Source organism: Schistocerca nitens, chromosome 1 (assembly GCF_023898315.1).
Source record: "Schistocerca nitens isolate TAMUIC-IGC-003100 chromosome 1, iqSchNite1.1, whole genome shotgun sequence".
In the NCBI taxonomy this organism is placed as follows: domain Eukaryota; kingdom Metazoa; phylum Arthropoda; class Insecta; order Orthoptera; family Acrididae; genus Schistocerca; species Schistocerca nitens.
Genome location: NC_064614.1, coordinates 523835136 through 523848244, shown reverse-complemented (window position 1 = coordinate 523848244; position 13109 = coordinate 523835136). Strand labels below are relative to the sequence as shown.

The window sequence follows — 13109 nt, the reverse complement described above, 5'->3', positions numbered from 1 at the left end:
CACATTTTATTATTAACAATTGACCATGATAGTCAGACAAACCATTGACTATTGTTTTTACATCTAAATCAATGAAGGTAGTTGGGTCTGAAAGCAAACTGTCGGATATTGCTCGATATCCTTCAGTCTTTTGCAAGAACTTTACTTTGGGTAATTATTCAAAACTGGACACAAAAACTCTAGGTCTCCTTGATCGGAATTATTTGTCACAAAATCAACATTAAAGTCCCTACAAACAATGATTCATCAGTTAAATAAACAGAGCCTTACTATAACTGCATCTGGCTGCTTTATAAAGGTTAAGATACTGACAGTACTACTTCCTTTTGTGTTTCCTGATCCAATACTGTGACACAGCATTCAAAGAGCACTTCAACATAATAATCATTGACCTGACTAACATGACATATGCTGTTGTTGTGGTCTTCAGTCCAGAGACTGGTTTGATGCAGCTCTCCATGCTACTCTATCCTGTGCAAGGTTCTTCATCTCTCAGTACCTACTGCAGCCTACATCCTTCTGAATCTGTTTAGTGTACTCATCTCTTGGTCTCCCTCTATGATTTTTACCCTCCACGCTACCCTGCAATACTAAATTGGTGATCCCTTGATGCCTCACAATATGCCCTACCAACCAATCCCTTCTTCTAGTCAAGTTGTGCCACAAATTTCTCTTCTCTCCAATTCTATTCAATACCTCCTCATTAGTTATGTGATCTACCCATCTAATCTTCAGCATTCTTCTGTAGCACCACATTTCAAAAGCTTCTATTCTCTTCTTGTCTAAACTATTTATTGTCCACATTTCACTTCCATACGTGGCTACACTCCATACAAATACTTTCAGAAACGACTTCCTGACATTTAAATCTATACTCGATGTTAACAAATTTTTCTTCTTCAGAAACGCTTTCCTTTCCATTGCCTATCTATATTTTATATTTCTCTACTTCGACCATCATCAATTATTTTGCTTTCCAAATAGCAAATCTCATTTACTACTTTAAGCTTTTCATTTCCTAATCTAATTCCTGCAGCATCACCCGACTTAATTTGACTACATTCCATTATTCTCATTTTGCTTTTGTTGATGTTCATATTATATCCTCCTTTCAAGACACTGTCCATTCTGTTCAGCTGCTGTTCCCAGTCCTTTGCTGTCTCTGACAGAATTACAATGTCATCGGTGAACCTCAAAGTTTTTATTTCTTCTCCATGGATCTTAATTCCTACTCCAAATTTTTCTTTTGTTTCCTTTGCTGCTTGCTCAATATACAGATTGAATAACATCGGGGACAGGCTACAACCATGTCTCACTCCCTTCCCAACCGCTGCTTCCCTTTCATGCCCCTCAACTCTTATAACTGACATCTGGTTTCTGTACAAATTGTAAATAGCCTTTCGCTCCCTGTATTTTACCCCTGCCACATTCAGAATTTGAAAGAGAGTATTCCAGTCAACATTGTCAAAAGCTGTCTCTAAGTCTACCAATGCTAGAAATGTAGGTTTGCCTTTCCTTAATCTATTTTCTAAGCTAAGTCGTAGGCTCAGTATTTCCTCACATATTCCAACATTTCTACGGAATCCAAACTGATCATCCCCCAGGTCGGCTTCTACCAGTTTTTCCATTCGTCTGTAAAGAATTCATGTTACTATTTTGCAGCAGTGGCTTATTAAACTGATAGTTCGGTAGTTTTCATATCTGTCAACACCTGCTTTCTTTGGGATTGGAATTATTACATTCTTCTTGAAGTCTGAGGGCATTTCGCCTGTCTCATACATCTTGCTCACCAAATCGTAAAGTTTTGTTAGGCCTGGCTCTCCCAAGGCTGTCAGTAGTTCTAATGGAATGTTGTCTACTCCCAGGGCCTTGTTTTGACTCAGGTCTTTCAGTGCTCTGTCAAACTCTTCACGCAGTATCATATTTCCTATTTCATTTTCATCTACACTCTCTTCCACTTCTATAATAGTGTTCTCAAGAACATCGCCCTTGTATAGATCCTCCATATACTCCTTCCACCTTTCTACTTTCCCTTCTTTGATTAGAACTGGGTTTCCATCTGAGCTCTTGATATTCATGCAAGAGGTTCTCTTTTCTGCAAAGGTCTCTTTAATTTTCCTGTAGGCAGTATCTGTCTTAACCCTAGTGATATGTGCCTCTACATCCTTACATTTGTCCTCTAGCCATCCCTGCTTAGCCATTTTGCACTTCCTGTTGATCTCATTTTTGAGACAATTGTATTCCTTTTTGCCTGCTTCATTTACTGCATCTTTATATTTTCTCCTTTTATCAATTAAATTCAATATCTCTTCTGTTACCCAAGGATTCCTATTAGCCCTCGTGTTTTTACCTACTTGATCATCTGCTACTTTCACTATTTCATCTCCCAAAGCTACCCATTCTTTTTCTACTGTATTTCTTTCCCCCATTCTTGTCAATCGTTCCCTAATGCACTCCCTGAAGCTCTCTTCAACCTCTGGTTCTTTCAGTTTATCCAGGTCCCATCTCCTCAATTTCCCACTTTTTTGCAGTTTCTTCAGTTTTAATCTACAGTTCATAACCAATAGATTGTGGTCAGAGTCCACATCTGCCCCTGGAAATGTCTTACAATTTAAAACCTGGTTCCTAAATCTCTGTCTTACCATTATATAATCTGACACCTTCCAGTATCTCCAAGCTTCTGCCATGTATACAACCTTCTTTTATGATTCTTGAACCAAGTGTTAGCTATGATTAAGTTATGCTGTGTGCAAAATTCTACCAGGTGGCTTCCTCTTTCATTTCTTCCCCCAAATCCATATTCCCCTACCACATTTCCTTCTCTCCCTTTTCCTACTATCGAATTCCAGTCACCCATGACTATTAAATTTTTGTCTCCCTTCACTATCTGAATAATTTCTTTTATCTCATAATACATTTCATCAATCTCCTCGTCATCTGCGGAGCTAGTTGGCATATAAACTTGTACTACTGTGGTAGATGTGGGCTTCGTATCTATCTTGGCCACAATAATGTGTTCACTATGCTGTTTGTAGTAGCTTACCCGCATTCCTATTTTTTTATTCATTGTTAAACATACTCCTGTGCATTACTCCTATTTGATTTTGTATTTATAACCCTGTATTCACCTGATCAGAAGTTTTGTTCCTCCTGCCACCGAACTTCACTAAGTCTCACCATATCTAACTTTAACCTATCCATTCCCCTTTTTAAATTTTCTAACCTACCTGCCCGATTAAGGGATCTGACATTCCAAGCTCTGATCAGTAAAATGCCAGTTTTCTTTTTCCTGATAACAACGTCCTCCTGAATAGTCCAAATGGGGGACTATTTTACCTCCGAAATATTTTACCCAAGAGGACGCCATTATCATTTAACCATTAAGTAAAGCTGCATGCCCTTGGGAAAAATTACGGCTGTAGTTTCCACTTTCTTTCAGCCATTCGCAGTACCAGCACAGCAAGGCCGTTTTGGTTAGTGCTACAAGGCCAGATCAGTCAATCATCCAGACTGTTGCCCCTGCAACTACTGAAAAGCTGCTGCCCCTCTTCAGGAACCACACGTGTCTGTCCTCTCAACAGATACCCCTCCATTGTGGTTGCACCTATGGTACGGCTATCTGTATCGCTGAGGCATGCAAGCCTCCCCACCAGCGGCAAGGTCCATGGTTCATGGGAGGGGGGGGGGGGGGAATAACTACAATTTTTTGTAGATATAACTTCTTCTTTCCTCTTCCTACAGACGTATGACAAAAACTTGTATTGAAGACACATCTGTTCATATTCAGTGTGGTGCTCTGAGAAGCACAATATATCTTCCGGCGTTTCATCTGCCCTCTTATTTTCAGGTATGGACATTGGAAGTTCATTCTTTTCTTTAAGAGGCTTCTTGTGTTTCAAAGGAAGATACTAAATGAGTGATCATTCTGATCAACTGCCTTTCCAAGTGCCAGTGTTTTATTTCACTAGTAGTTATTTGATATGAAGCTATATTTCTTCTTTAGTCCTATCTGCTCAAAAGAGGCCTAGGGAACACAACTGGAAATCAACGTGGGATAGGATGTATACTGCTTTGTCAGACTGGGTACTTCTCGCAATGAGCCATTTGAGCAGCCTATTCCCAGAAGCATCCAAAATGCAAATCATGTTGTATATGATGCATACAAAGAAGAGACAATGCGTTAATCATTCCAATGTGTGAATATCAATATTTACTTTCTATTTAACTTCTTTACAGTGTTGATTCAATTAGAGAAGCAGAAAATACAGAATTTCTGAAAAAAGACTGTAGAAATTAAGATCTTATGAAAGGCATAGTCACAATCTCTTGCAGAAACTGAATATTACATTTTTGATTACAATATTGTCCACAGTCGCCACCAGTGACACACTGAAATTGTTAGTAAACTTTCTCAGGATAGTTTACATCCACCTTCAAGAGTTTTCCAGTTCAGTTCCTTCAATATCACTGTGACAATCACCCATGGATCAAACAAACCTGTGACCATTCGTGCTGCCCTTCTCTGTATATGTTCACCAGCCCACATTAAGTCTATTTGGCATGGGTCCCACACACTTGAGCGATACTCTAGAAAAAGTGATTTGTAAGCAATCTCCTCCATAGACTGATTGCATTTCCCCAGTATTCTACCAACGAACTGAAGTCTACCACCTGCTTTACCCATGACTGAGCCTATGTGGCCATTCCTCCTTGGACATGTGAGTAGTGAAAAAGATGGAATAGAGGAAATCCTGTGATATTAAAGCGAAGGATTTTGTTTTAGTTAAAAGCTACAAGTGCTTGGAGCAAATAACTGACCAAGAAATTCTTTCCTTTTCTTTTCTTTTGTAATTGTTAACCTGACACACCTAGAGGCAGCATTGATGGCACATTTGACCACAGAGAAAGACAAATTGTCTAAAGATGTTCACAATGGAACAGAGTGTCAATTAACTCTGGGCTACAAGGGTTTACTCAGGAACCCTTGAATGTTAAGGGGGTACAGTGGAACTTGGGAACAGGTATTGGAAGGATTGTTTTAGAAGGGTGAACTCTGAAAGGAGCAAGTGCTGAGACCAAGAATCAAGTCATTGAACTCATAAGCCCTGGTTGGGCAGGGGGTGGTTCAGGTAAATCAACTCAGCCTTAGCACAGGCACACAAGTGCTACAGATACGGTGTCAAGGACCTCCGGCATGTAATATGTTGGAACAATTTATTTGAACTTGATCGCTGAAGGTGTCCCAACTGGTTGCTGAGGGGGTTCCAAAGGGCTACTGAAGATCCTTTACCTTTTGTCACCTCCGTGTATATGGCTCGTAGTCAGTTAATTGATAATTTTAGGAGATGGGAGCCAGTAGCAGCTCGCCTCCTTGACTCATAGAGTTGGAACATAATGTATCTTTGCATAGGAAAGATGAGAGAAATATTTATCCTTAGTGGCACTAATGAAATAGGTACGATTGGAGTTATAATCGTTTTTTTGGGGCTGAAGAAGGAAGAACTCCAATAATCCCTCCTGTATGATTAACAAAAATCACTCCTTCAGGGTGTGGGGACAAGTTCCTTCTGCACTGTTGTTCTGAAATGGGATGTGAGATAATTTACCTATCTCTGTAGCTGTCTTCTTTCACTCTTTTGTTTCAACTTTTATGACCTGTAGCATCCTTTCTTTCCTGGCAGTAAAACAGTCTATCAACTTTCCTGGCAGTAAAACAGTCTATCAACCTTCTTATTATCTTCATTTGTGTGCAACAATAATTCTTCTCAGTTTCCATTAATCGCAGGATCCCTGAATTATCGTGATAGGTAATGTTGTCCAGAGTCTTTCAATAGGGTCATTCTTGGACAGATGTTTCTGGAATAGTCAAAACTCCTGGAGAGGATATAATTGAAGGAGATATCAGAGTTATTCAAATTAATGGAACATGTCTTTAGAAAGATCAAAAACCTAAGAAATAAAACTTAAAAATAAATAAAATGAAGGTTCATTTTTTCTTGTCATGTTCTGCAAAAGACCAAAAGTTTCAGAATTCTACAACATTCATTTAAAACAGAACATCAGATACTGCATCAAAGAGATAGATATGTACTTTGGTGCCTAAAAAAACAATAAAAGGTAAATCAAGTTGTTTGGTTTAAGAACCACAGTGGTAGGATACTTACCTGATTGAGAACATAAGCAAGTATTATAATAATTATATTTAAAAGATGTTAAAAGAACAATAAAAATATTTGCTTTCAAAAGTAGATGATAATGATATAATTGAAATATAATTATTACAAGACTACAATGAGAACTTGATATAATGAGCTGAATGTGGTACATCCAAGAAGTAAGCATCTTTAAATTTGGTATGCAATGCTACACTTTCTGGTCACATTACTGTGACCACCCGTTAAAAGCCTGAATAACCACCTTTAACAGTGCGGACCACTGTGAGATATATAGGAAGGGAGTCAATGAGGTACCGACAGGGATGTGGAACCGTGGCAACTCCAATGCTGTGGCCAGCTGTGCTAGGCATATCAATTGAAGATCCATGGCACATACAGCCTGATCAAGGTATTCCCACTGATTCTCAATTGGGTTTAAATCCAGGGAGTAAGGTAAACTCATCCTGGCACTCTTCAAACCATGCACACACACTGCGAGCTGTGTGACACATTGCACTGCACTGCACTGCACTGGGGTAGGTGCCATTGTGCTGAGGAAAAACACACTGCATGCAGGGGTGGACATGGTCCCCAAAGAATAGAAGTGTATTTGTATTGATCCACTGTGCCTTCCAGAATGACTAGATCACCCAAGGCAATGCCAAGAAATTATTCCACAGACCATACTGCTCCCTCTTCTGACCTGGATCCTTTCGACAATTGTTGCAAGAGTTTGCCATCTGTCCAAAGGCACATAAAACATGATTCATCTGAAAAGTCCACCTGTCACCACTCATTGGGTGTCCAGTTGCCTTATTGGCATTGTAAATTCCAGCCTTTGTCACTAATGAATGGCAGTCAGCATGGGTGCATGAACCATGCACCAGCTGCAGCAGCCCATTTGCTGCAATGTTTGCTGAAGGGTCACTGAGGAGACACTGTTGGTAGCCCCTTGGCTTGTGTGGGTAATCAGTTGGCCAACAGTTGCACGCCTATAGCCCTTGCGTATCTCCAAAGACATCATTCGCACCTGTCATTTATGGCTCATGGTGCACTAAAATTGCCTCAGTGCAGGTTTTGGATAGTCCCATTTTGGCATGCACATCATAGTTTAACCACAGTGGCATGCAAACAGTATACACAAACTTAGCCATTTCATAAATGTTTCCACACGTGGCCCAAAGGCCAATGATCGTGCCCTTCTGGATATCAGATAAATTACTGTTTTTCCACATTATGATGACAGCTGCATTGTTCCGTGTGTCCTCACAACATGCTTTATACACCCTAAACTGCCCGTGCTGCTACCTGCTGTCTGTGTGTGCTTATTGCACACTGATGTCAAACACAGATAGTAACTGCACCATGTAGTTTCCATGCATAAATGATACAAGCAAGACTTATATGTTTATGGGGGTAGCATATTTGGGGGAACTGAATTCAAACAAAAAAGATCTACACGAAATCTTTACAAAACATATAAAGAGTAAAATTAAATATTGTCCTGGGTTGCTTATAAACACATCATTTTCTGCTGAGGTACAGAAGACTGTGTTTGAAGTCTGTGTTCACTAAAACACTTCCATCTGAATACTTTTTAAGGCTCTTCCAAGATGATGCAGCCATTTGCACCCATGACAGCAGCCACACTTGTTATCCCCAGCAGTTAGGTAACCACAGTTGGCAACTGCTGTATGTCATACAGAAGAGGGTCTCTGAAGACTCACCAAGAAGTAACACTTGAAGACTCACCAAGAAGTAACACTTGGATAGTTAAGACATGGAGCGTAAAACTGATTTGTATCTTTGAAGTGCCTCTTATTCTGACAGTTTGATCTGTGGTTTGTGTTGTGGAAGGATATGTAAAAGTCTGAAAGTCTGATATATTAATATTTGCATTGACAATAAAGCAGTTCTTCATAACAGTTGCTATCCTGTTTTAAGAAAAGAATACAAAGGAGTCATAAATTTTACAGGCAGCTGTTTCTGATAGAGCTAGGCTTCTAAAACTGCACTAAGATGGATGCATATGAGACTTCTACACAAAATGTGGGAGATTGACTAAAATTTTATATCATTATAACGTGACAATCAGGAACCAAGAGGTTAAAAGAATGCACATGAACAACAACTGCTGCTAGCTACTTAAAATTTAACATCACTCATAAACTTCCCTACCAAGGTTGCACAAAATACAGTAGAACACCTATGTTTGATATGCTTTTGTACAATTACAATTTAATACTGGAAGCTTCTGGGTGACAATCAATGTGTGCTTTTTCTCATTTTTTTTTTTTTTTTTTTTAAAGGTGAAAAGCCAACACATGCCTACCATTTCGTAGAGGTAAAAAGAATGCACATAAACAACAACTGCTGCCAGCTACTTAAAATTTAACATTCCTCATAAATTTCCCTACTATAATTGCTCAAAACAGAACACTTGGGATAGATAATGTCTTTGTAAAACTACAATTTAATACTGGAAACTTCTGGGAGAAAATCATTGTATGCGTTTTCTTTTCTTTCTTTTTTTTTTTTTTTTTCAAGGTGAAGTTAGGCAAACAAATGCCTACTATTTAGTGCTTAGCTTGTAAGATGATGGCCTGTAGTCTGAAACCTCACATAATGCCGCCCCATGTAATGTTCAAAACAGTGATGCTACGTTTAAAGTTAATGAAAAGAAAGAGGAAAATGGAGAAAGTGTAAAAATGGTTGTTCAAATAACTAATGAAGTGTCATATTAGGAAAGCATCAAGGAGACCTTGTATTATGGCAGGTATCAGCACACCCTAAGAAAGAAGAATAGGCACCCAAAATTTAACCAGAATAAGCAATTATCCAAAAGTACTTTTGTATGACAGACAGTCCTGTTACATATTCCAAAAATTTGTACAAATATCTCTGGTGTATGCATGTTTTGTCTGAAATTAGACGCTCAACTGATAAAATAATATTAACATTTTAAGTAATTAGTTTAAAAAAATAGATGAAGAAATGTGTTCTAGTAGTTCAGAAGGGAAAGGCGTACACTGAAAAATCAGTATGAAGCAAATTTAGTAAAACTAAATACTATCTCACATTTGTGTCATACATTTGTTAACAGGAGAGGTCTGAAGTTGTGAAAGCATCTCACAATCCATGATTGGTAACTCAACTGGCAACAGTGTTACTCATAAAAAACAAGGCACCAGGTTTGCAACACCGTCCAGTATACAGTTTTAATTCAAATAAGAATAATTACTTACTGGAAGTCAAAAATATTGAGTCAGGAAAGTGTCAAAAACTCTATTTCACGGTTAAGATTATACAAGACAAATTCACATAATACCAAAAGATTTTTTAAAAAGTAATAAAATATTAGCGAAACTAAAAAAATCAGGAGTTAATGCATCACCTCAAGAAAATTGGAAAGGCAGATTTTACTGTAACATTATACTTCTACACAAGTTAGAGTGAGATGGGATTGTGGACAGGGCATTGCAGTGGTTCAAATCTTATTTGTCAGAAAGAAAAGAGAGAGAGATTCTAAATTCAAATGGAAAAAAAATCATTCTCAGACTGGAAAAAGATTTGTACAGGGGTCCCACAGGGCTCAATTTTAGGGCCTTATCTTTTTCTGCTGTACATAAATGGTTCACTCCATTTTATTTGCAAATGACACCTCAGTCTTAATTGAAAATGACAATGTAGAACAAATTCATGGTACTGCAGAAATTATAATGGGAAACTTAAGATTATGGTTTCACCATAATGGATTAAAACTCAATGTCACAAAAACACAATTAGTGCAGTTCAGTGCTAAAACAACATCAGCATCTCCCACAAAAATAGTGCATGGTGATCAGGAAATGACTGAAGCAAATTATGTAAAATTTCTACGTTTAAATCTTGACAAAAATTTAAGTTGGAAGGCACACGTAGACTACTTAGCAACCAAGCTAAATAGCCTATCTTACGCGATGAATGTCTTATTTGGTTCCACCCTTATGGATATCAGGAAGATAGTCTACCACAGCCACTTTGAGACTATAATTCTATGCGGAATAATTTTCTGGAGAAACTCAACAAACAGCCTGAGATTACTCTCTTCAAAAGAGAATCATAAGAAACATGTGTTTAGTCCAAAAAAGAGCATAATGTAAGCCATTATTTAAAAAATTAAGAATACATTTATGAAATTTTTATTTTCATATATAAAAATCAAAACTCACTTGACAATTTCCATTTCAACCACAATTACAGTACTTGTCACAGACACAGTTTCAAACTTCCCTCTCATAACTTAAAACTTCAGCTCAAATACCACTGTACAAGGGATTAAAAATTTGCTATAAATTAAATAACACATATCTGTTAAATATGGAGTTTGTCCCATTAAAAAGATCATTATTTAATACACTAGTGGAAAAATGTTGTTATTCAATTGAAGAAATCATGCAGGACAGTTTGGCCATTTGAAAAGAAAAGATTGCAAGCTGCAAAATGACCATAAGTGTTATATATGTTCTTGTTAATTGTTCATGTCTAAAAATTCAGAAATACCTGCTTAAATATGGTAATTATTATAATCTTATTTTTTAAAAGTAATCTGACGTGTCTCCAATACAAAAATCTTTGATTTGTAACTGTACATTGTGAGACGAATAAACTTCATTCTACTCTTTCTTTTAACACATACTTTTTGGCACTACATATGGCAAAATGGAGATAAAACAATTTTTCAATGTGTTACGTCTCAGCAGCATTTTGTTCTGATTCAACAGTTTTTGGCCAAATATGGTGAAGGACGGAAAGTATGATTATATCACTCACAGCCTACATTGAGAGGGACCTCCATGTTACGAGGATGAATATATGACAGCCTTTCATAAATTTTTCCTGAATTAACTCTTTAAAATTTCCTGGCATTTCTTTTCATTAATGAAACACAGATCATGAAATTACCTTCACAAAACCAAGTTCTTCAACAAAACCAAATAATCTTGGATTCAGTTCTTCCAGATTCAACAAAGGCCGCTTAATCATTAGCTGGAGTAACTGCCTTGAAGCACGACACACAGGTCTTTCCTCAAAGTCCCAGTTATGGATAACTCTTGCTGGTATTACAGCCATGGAATTCCAGTGGCAGCTTGGACAGTAATAACAGCCATCATAATCACACAGACGTGGCTCCACCCAGCTGTTTTCTGTTAACAATACATATTCTGTTTAATAAAGATATAATTTGTGCATCTATATTAATGTTTGCATTCAAGAGGCATAATGTAATACATGAAACTAAAACACAGGAACTTTTTTATTTCTTTAAAAAAAAAAGAAAAAGCTCAACACTAAAGCAGCAAACTCTATGCAGAAATTGAAACATTATTGAATCTTTTGCACAAGTTAACTTACACAGCATACTATGCTAACTACTTCACACACAGATGTTTTTAACATACAGATAAAATGCTCTTGTAGGCAATCTTCAAGCTTCATTAATTTCCAAGTATGCAAGTGTACATCAACAATCAAAACAATGGATACCTGACAATCATTCTAAAATTTGCATATTACATTACCAAAGAAAATAAAATGTTTTCTGAACGCATCTTTTTTACAAGTGTAAAATAAATATACTCACATCTATTGGAATTGTTCATTACAGTAGTAAAGGATAAAACTAACTGGTGTCAGTTTGCATTTATCACGAATCTCACGCCCAGCTCAAAGTCCCAAGGGACTGGAAAAAAGCAGGCGTGACATGACGTCTGTGTGTAAGAAGGGCAACAGAATGGATCTGCAAAATTTCAGACCAGTATTCCTAACATCAGTTAGCTGCAGAATCCCTGAGTAGAAAAAGGTGAGATTATGTTGATCTGTGGTAAATGGAATAGCCAGCATTTTGCGGACATCCCAGGTTACAGTTTTACCATCTTGCATGCTGCCTTGCATTTGTTACTTGACTGATCTATGATGTTACCATTAGTTCTTTTTTTTAGCTATACTTATATCATTTCTATAATATGACTTCAGCTTAAGATGCACTGGCTTGTATGTACTACTGCTAAATGACATTTCACAGTATGACTTTAGCAATATTTTTAGCTTATACAGATAAGGAGCATACCACTTAGTTATGCATCCTTTCCTATTTTTCTTTGAACATGGCCTCCAGGTATTTTAGTAGGACAGCATTTATTAAAAAGGTGGCTATTATAGTACATTAGAAATTTTCATATGCTTCACAAGATGACTGATACACTTTGACAATGGAGCTCCAGTCAAAAGTCTGTAGATAATGTCTGAAATTTGTTGTGTGTGTATCAAGCAATAGTCTCATTGTCCCAGATTCAGCCTTATGTTTGTGAATGTTTTGGCCATCATGGTCAGATAACAATGACTCAATGATATTCAAGTGAGTCTACTGTTTACGTATACCTGAAATGATATTAGAGGGAATCATTTTGTCTGATATTTTTATCAATGATGCAGTAAAAAATTTGGTAACAAAGTCTATAGAAAGCATCTAGTCCTAGAATTTTTCACTAACACATCTAAATTAATATCACCAATATTGTAGGAAAAGAGAGACTGCTACTTACTGTAAAACAAGACACGTTAAGTTGCGGACAGGCACAATTGAAAGACACTTACACAAAGCTTTCAGCCACTGCCTTCATCAGCAAAAGAGAAAAACAAAAAACACACACACACACACACACACACACACTCTGGCAGCTCAGGCCAGAGTTATTGTGTGTATGAATGTTGTTTCTCTCACTCTTTCTCTTTAGCTGACGAAGACTGTGGCTGAATGCTTTGTGTGTCTTTTAATTGTGCCTGACTGCAACTTAACATGTCTTCTTTACAGTAAGCAGCAATCTATCTTTTCCTAAAATACTGATATTCCTGTGTGAAGTTTCCATTTGATTTTGCCGAACGGCTTAATATCACCAATGATTAATACTCTAT

The 13109-nt window shown here is 37.3% G+C and overlaps 1 protein-coding gene across 2 annotated transcripts in view; it reads right to left on the bottom strand.

The window, feature by feature from the left end:
- LOC126253369 (differentially expressed in FDCP 8 homolog A) overlaps positions 1 to 13109 on the bottom strand; it is a 74394-nt gene that overhangs the window by 39385 nt on the left and 21900 nt on the right. For both annotated transcript variants that reach the window (XM_049954652.1, XM_049954661.1), the window contains one exon: positions 11100 to 11341. In XM_049954652.1, the coding sequence (XP_049810609.1) occupies positions 11100 to 11341 (242 nt within the window). The remainder of the gene's footprint in view (positions 1 to 11099; positions 11342 to 13109) is intronic.